General features: G+C 37.9%; 1 protein-coding gene across 1 annotated transcript; it reads right to left on the minus strand.

Annotated features, from left to right (window-relative positions):
* Nucleotides 1–3,280: 3,280 nt before the first annotated feature.
* LOC149989303 (uncharacterized) lies at nucleotides 3,281–6,703 on the minus strand. The gene is made up of 4 exons (XM_090250869.1): nucleotides 6,657–6,703; nucleotides 5,091–5,131; nucleotides 4,463–4,900; nucleotides 3,281–4,161 (listed from the first exon to the last, which is right to left on the minus strand). Exons 1-4 carry the CDS (start codon nucleotides 6,701–6,703, stop codon nucleotides 4,022–4,024), a joined length of 666 nt encoding a protein of 221 aa, XP_090106995.1. The 3' UTR covers nucleotides 3,281–4,021.
* Between the last annotated feature and the right edge of the window lie 874 nt (nucleotides 6,704–7,577).

The following is a 7,577-nucleotide window of genomic DNA, read 5'->3' on the forward strand; positions in this document are numbered from 1 at the left end:
CCATATAAGACAGTGGACATACCAAGAAGACGACAAGCTCCACTTCCTCCTATAGAAGTGGAAAATAATCAAGAATTTTAAGTAGAAGTTTTAGATTCAAGGCGGCGCCAAAATAAATTAGAATATCTTGTCCATTGGCACGGATATGGTATTAGTGAATGCACATAGGAGCCAATAAAGAATCTTGTAAATGCAGCAAAGGCGGTTGAGGCTTTTCATCGATGACATCCATCAAAATCAAGATGAAAACCTTCTTTATAAAAGAAACAAGATCTAAGCAAGATAACATTCTACTTTCAATCCTTGTTCGTAGCTTCTTTGTAGTAGTGACGTTCAAGAAATGGAGAACCAACAACTAGTGGATTTGACTCAAGAGCCTTTATTTAGTGACCTACTGGACGAGATATTACGATTGTCACAACCTTTAAGATGACACAATGAAGATGAAGTTCTTCAAGAACGACATGTTCTTCCTCGAATAGATGGCGAGATACAATGCGTTTGGTATCACGATTTGAGAAGGGACTCCCAATGTTTGGTGATTTTGCTAGAGGTAGAAACAGCTCTTGATGGTATTCCAAATGTTCCATTCGAAGGAAGTTATGAAGGCCTCAACAATGATCAAATAATTGGGTGGTCTTCCCGCCCTGGAATGGGACACTACCGATAGTTGAGAGGCCCTATCAATCATCTTCAAAGAGAACAAAGATCAAAGTATGTGGGGAATACAATTCGTCGCATCATAGATTTTCTCAACATATAATGACCGCTCCTCGTAGAACTCATCTTTAGAAGGGAGAGTAATGTCACGGATATACTCATGTAAGTTAATAATTACATATATAAGTAGGTAAAAGTAAGTTAATTCTATAGTATTTAATATGGAAGCTTCTTAGAAGCTTTATAGATGCTGTTTTGACTTCATAGGTATCTTTAATTGACTTTTTGGATTAGAAACGTAGTCAACAAGTTAGCCATGTACCACACATATTGTTAGCTTGAAGATCAAGCTAACTATATGGCCTACACGTAGAAAAACTTGCCTTATAAGTCAAGGCATGTGTCCTACAAAGTCAACACACATTGGAGGTCCTATAGAACGTCCCTATGTAGTCCCTAGTTAGATAGTATATATAGAGACAAGAGTGAAGTCTTCTTCACTCTTGTCAATTCCTTTCTTGCTTTTAGACTAGTTTCAAGAGTCTCTAGTTTTCTTGTCTTTTGGCAATCGCCATTCTAGTTTTTCTTTCAGTATACATACTTATATTTTGTTACCTTTCTTTGAGTGAAGGCTCACTTGTTTGGATTTTTTTTTCATTGAGTTCTTATCCTTGACATAAAGACATGCTCCGACGAGCTTGACGATGATTTAATACGCATGTTGACATAAAATATTCGAGGTTCTTATGATCCGTATACACGGTGACTGGACAGGAAGCGCCTTCTAGATAATGATGCCATTCTTGAAAAGAATCCACGATTGTAAGAAGTTCTTTGTTGCGGATCTCATAATTGATTTCTGCTGCTGAAAATTTTCTTGAATGAAAGGTGATTGGATGAAGTTTGTCATCTGTTCCCATTTGTGATAAAACTGCACCCAGAGCAAAGTGTGATGCATCTGTTTCCATAAAAAATACTTTGGAAAAATCAACACAATAGAAACAAATGCTGTATTCAAAGATTCAAAAGCAACTTCTACTTCTTGATTCCATTGAAGTTTGTCTTTACAAGTCAAATGTGTAAGTGGAGCTGCAACTCGAGAGAAGTCTTTGATGAAGATTCGATAGTAGTTGGCAAATCCCAAAAAACATTAGACATCTCTTACCGTTTTTGAGATCTTCCAATCTATAATAGTTTGAACTTTCTTAGGATCCATCATAAGTCCATCATTTGAAATGATATAACCTAAGAAATCGACTTAAGTAGTGTGGAATACACACTTTTCTATCTTGGTATAAAATCCTGCATCTAACATCTGCACCAATAGAGTTGGATAGCTTTGGGGTTGAAGTTCAATCCCAAGTTATACTTGATGCAATGGAGTTGGATAGCTTTGGGGTTGAAGTTCAATCCCAAGTTATACTTGATGCAATGGAGTTGGATAGCTTTGGGGTTGAAGTTCAATCACAAGTTACACTTGATTGATAAATCCTCGAAACTTGGATCTAGTGCCATCAAACTTCTCGGGTAGGATAATTCTTGGTTCTCTAACATTAGAAGGACGTTCCACCATAGGAAAAAGGACATGGTTTGGTGCAGATGTTGAAGCAGCTCCAACCATTTCTATATCTTCACTTCCTGCCAATCTTGTTGCTCCTTGTGGTGGTAAATTGAGTTGATGCATCGCAAGCATTAACTTCCTCAATTGCTCTTACATTTGTACCATTGCATTCTTCATTTCAACAAGTTCTCCCATGATAACACTTTGAAAAGAGAAGATGTCTAATATTGCTTAAGACAAATAGAAGAGAGGACTTGAGAACAAAGAAAATACTAAGGACAATATCAGTTTAGAAGAGGGTAATCCGCAACTTCTAATATGCTTATATCCTATCAAGAAAAAAGGATAATCCACTCTTAATCAAGATTAGACAAAGCTTTGATATTGTAGGTGTACTCTTGTCAATCTGTCAAGGACAAAAACTCGATGAAAAAAAAATTTAGACAAGTGAGCCTTCACTCAAAGAAAGGTAATAAAATATAAATAAACAAGTATGTATATTAAAAGAGAAACTGGAATGGCTATTGCCAAAAGACAAGAAAACTAGAGACCCTTGAAACTAGACTGGAAGCAAGAAAGGAGTTGACAAGAGTGAAGAAGGCTTCACTCTTGTCTCTATATATAATATCTAACTATGGACTACGTGGTGACGTTCTATAGGACCTCCAATATGTGTTGACTTTGTAGGACACATGCCTTAACTTACAAGGCAAGTTTTTCTACGTGTGGGCCACATAATTAGCTTGATCTTCAAACTAACAACATGTGTGGCACATGGCCAACTTGTTGACCACGTTTCTAATCCAAAAAGTCAATTAAAGACACCTATGAAGTCAAAGCAGCATCTCTGAAGCTTCTAAGAAGCTTCCATATTAAATACTATAGAATTAACTTACTTTTACCTACTTGTATATGTAATTACTAGCTTATATAAGTATGTCCGTGACAACAGGTGCCATCCACTACTTCGCACATAATAAACCACAATTCATCAATTTCAAACCATTTCTACATGATGACAACAAAGTATACCTTGGCGATGGTACAACATTACCCATCTATGGCCAAAGAGAAGTAGAAATCTCAATGGCAAATGGCGAGACACTTGGTCTCTCCAATACCTTATATGTACCAGACTTATACAAAAATCTATTCTTCCTATGTAACTATGATCTCGAAGGTGGTGGCATCTTAATAAAAAAATCAGATGTGTAATCTATTAGCAAAAGATAATACAATACTCGCCTCTTGTCCTCTTTGAGATAATCTTTATCTACTAGGATCAATAAAATTCTCAATTCAAAATGTGGTGGCACATATCATTGCTTGGTCGAGAGAATCACCATCTGTATCCGTACCCCCAAGTGTCGATTTTAGAGTTTTTATCTCGCAGCCTTTATTAACGACCCTTTCCGATCTTGATCACTTATGCTGGTCACCTTAGCTCTCTCCAGCACCGTCTTCCCCCATTACGAGCGACTCTGCGTGGTGGACAGTCGACATGGAGTTATCTTCCGCCCTCAACTCCCATGCCTCTCAACTACCACTACTAGAGCCTTGGAATCTTACTCGTCACCACAGAGCACAGCAGATTCCTCTCCACCTCGACATAGCAAACTTGCAAGGACACCATGGCCTCCCAGAGATCCCTCCATAGCCAAATCAGCTACCTCTTGCTGTTGCTATCTTTTCCGCCCATATTACGACACTACGATCCACTACATCCCCGTTGCTCGAAGCCACTCAAGTTGTCGCCTCAGTTCCAAGCTCGCAACAATTCTTATGGCATCGAAGGCTTGATCATCCCAATAGTGACCGCCTCAAGCACTTAATCACCAATTCAGTTGTCACGGGAATCCACCTCAAAACGATCTCCAACTTGGTGTGCCCGATATGCCTCCATGGCAAACATACAGCCAAAAAAATTCCAAAACAAGCGACTACAAGAGCCACTCAACTTCTCGAATTAATCCACTCTGATTTAAGCGGCCGCATAGCTACTCCAACATTCTCTAGCTACAAATATTATGTTACATTCATCTACGACTTTTCCAAATATACAATACTAAGACTATTACGAAAAAAGAGCGAATGTCTACATGAATTCAAAATTTTTCACACATGGGCTAAGAATAAAACCGGCTATAAAATCAGAACTCTCAGCTCCGATCAAGCAGGAGAGTACTTATCTTCAGAATTCACTCACTACCTTGAAGCACATGGAATTCAACGTCAACTCACCACAGCATATACACCACGCCAAAATGGTGTGGCTGAACACAAGAATCGAACTCTCCTCGACACCACAAGGTGCATGCTCCATGAAGCTCAACTCTCTAGATCGTATTGGGGAGAAGCAGTCACTTGTGCTGCGTATATACAAAATCGACTTCCCACGAAGGCTATTCCTTCTCACACCACTCCATTCGAGATGTGGCACAAGAAGAAGCCCGATCTCACTCACATTCGTGTATTTGGAAGTCGATGTTATGCCAAAATCCCTGATCCGCTCTGTGTCAAGCTTTATGGAAAAACGAAGGCTTGCATATTCCTTGGATATAGCCCGGTCAGCAAGGGATACAAGGTTCAACTCCTCCGCACCGACGCCACCGTCGTCTCCAGGGACGTCATCTTTCAGGACGAGCCTGCTCCTCCCCGCCAACCTGTTCAGGCCAGCCCCTCACCCGATGCCAGACTCCAGGAAGACCCACATTTCTTCCTTCCCAGCGGGTCGCAGCCCCCTGCCACTCCACCTGCGCGTGTATCCACGTGTGAGCCCCAGCACCCTCTTTCTGATGCTCCGCAGGTGCCGTCGGACCAGCATCAACGTCCTCCTTCACTACCTGTCACGAATCCTCTTGATGATCACCTTCACTGCACCGACACCCTAAAAACGCCGACCCGTGTATACTGCGACAACCAATCAGCGTTAGCATTAGTCACAACCACTCGTTTTCACTCCCGCACAAAGCACATTTCTATCCGCTACCATTTCATCAAATAAAAGTTTTCTATTGTTTATTCTTCTAAACCATAAAAGAAGGGAAAGAACGAAAAGAACAAGCAACTAATTAAACTTTGTATATACATTATTTTAGGTATATTCTTTAAAAAATAAGTGTACTTCGAAAGAATTGATGTGTTACGTAATTATCTATAGAGGATGACCTATTAATTTTTCTGTTGTTTTAAAGTTGAAATTTGATCAAAATGATGAATTAATTTTTTATATATATACGTATATACATATAAACACACACATGAATGCATCAAATATAAAATACTTGAAAAAATGGTAAATTAAAATGGAAAAAAACCAGTATCAATTTCAAGTATTGTAATGATGTAAATCTCATGAAATTGTGGTCGTGATGATGATGATACCATAAAAGATTGGACACTGACCCATAAAATTTTGTATTGTACTCAGATTTTTTGATGTATATATATATATATATATATCCTTTTTAAAATTTTAAAACGTTTAATATATAATTTTTTTCTACTTTTAGGTTTCTTTTAGATCATACTTTACACACAAGTTTATCCTCCAGAAACAAAAGGAGTGAGGAAAATATATGAAATACAGGAAGAAAATGGAAATTGTTTGATTCTTTTTTTCTCTTTTTCTTTTTTAAATTCTATAAACTAGACGTGGATGAAAATTTTATACATAGTACTAAAAAGCAAGTAAATTTTTTTAAAAATACACATAAACCTGGTTCACATTATGCATGGTAATATTTCAATAACATAAAAAAGTAAATGAATAAATAGAAAGAAAAAAATGGTAATACATATGCTTGTAAATTTAGTGATCCAAGGTAATGTAAATCAACTGCGCTCCTTCAAAAAGAATCAACAAATAAAATGTGTAATGATTTGAAGGAACATGAGAAATTCAGGTATACTACTGTATTCTTTGGAAAAAGATACAGTTTTCCAGCTATATTCTTTCAAAAAGTGATATTGTTTGATGAAACTTATTCTGACCAAGCATCTGCATGATGTGTGTGAATGTTTTGTTTTATTTTATTTTATTTTATTGTTTATTTCACCTTCAAAATTTACATAACCCACCAACCAAGCTCACAATCATCTGTGTGTATTTGTGCCCACCCACCCCACAATAAAGTAAGTCCACACTCACCAATTGTCTAGTATACATATATATATATATATATATATCTATAATTGAATAAAGAATTTTATAAATATATATATGTACATATATATATATATATATATATATATAGTTCTATCTCCTTCCACCAAATGTGACAGGCAGCAAAGTTGAGCATTGGGTCACGAGATTGCCACCAGAATGCTCTGCTTCCTTTTTCTTTTTCTTTTAGTTTTTACTCTTTGTTCTTTTTACTAATCCGGAACGAAAACTTCCCCCCTCAATGAGGCAGAGGGAGTACCCCCCACTCACAAGACCACCAGGGCCCTCTTCACATGTTCGTCCTGGCTCCCCTTCATCGGTACTCCTCCCGCCAAATGCCACGCAACCCCTAACTCTCCATCGTAGGCGGGAAATCCACTACTACTTTAGGCTGATGTGGCACCTCGAATAGGTCCTCGCCCCGAAGCAGAATTTTTTAGGTTAGGGGGTGGATGTGAACCCTGCCTGCCTTCCCGCCCCTTACCCCGGGTGGGTGCAGTTGGATAAAAACTCATGCCCGGTGCCGGGATCGGGACAGGGACGGGTTCGGGTTTTGGGACGGGAACGTGGTGGGTGGTCGCCTTTTCGTCACCTCTCTTGGGACCTCGATTTTGTGTTTCTCACCCTGACTTTTATCAAAGGTTTATGGAAGTTGCAAGGAAGCTGCTGCTGCCCTGGGCTCGGGCAGCTGCGACCTGTGCCTATACCCCCCCTCTGCCCATCATTTATTTGTTTGTATACCATTTTGTATTTGGAATTAAAAATTTTGGTTATTTTGTTTGAGACTTATTGAAATTTGTGAATTATATCTCATGTATCTCATCACTTATTTATTTCTGTGGTCTCATAGTGATTGAACTTATAAAGTCCTCAACAGGGTTTCTTGTTTGTGGTAGTATCATGGATGTAATAATGATTCAACATATTGCCTTATAATAAACTTCTCCATTTTTGGACTTAAATGTTTTAAAAAAATCAATGAGGCCATTTTCATGATGTAACATGGCTAATGAATGAAAGAGAGAAAAAAAAAAAAAAAAAAAAAAAAAAAAAAACATTATATTATAGAAGATCTTATTTTAAAATATTATAGCAAATTATCTTAGAAATATTGATAATAGACAAAAAGATAATAAAATTAAAAGGTGCTAATGCTGCCTTTTTGCAAAATAGGCTTCTACTTACTTTGTA

Source organism: Physcomitrium patens, chromosome 5 (genome assembly GCF_059467195.1).
Source record: "Physcomitrium patens ecotype Gransden chromosome 5, ASM5946719v1, whole genome shotgun sequence".
Classification (NCBI taxonomy): domain Eukaryota; kingdom Viridiplantae; phylum Streptophyta; class Bryopsida; order Funariales; family Funariaceae; genus Physcomitrium; species Physcomitrium patens.

Coding starts and splice junctions, on each gene's coding strand:
- LOC149989303 (XM_090250869.1), bottom strand. CDS start 6,703: ATGAAGGGGAGCCAGGACGAACATGTGAAGAGGGCCCTGGTGGTCTT. Junction 4,901..5,090: donor AGGGTGTCGGTGCAGTGAAG/GTGATCATCAAG, acceptor GCATCGGGTGAG/GGGCTGGCCTGAACAGGTTG. Junction 4,162..4,462: donor GGCGTGGTGTATATGCTGTG/GTGAGTTGACGT, acceptor TGGCTCTTGTAG/TCGCTTGTTTTGGAATTTTT.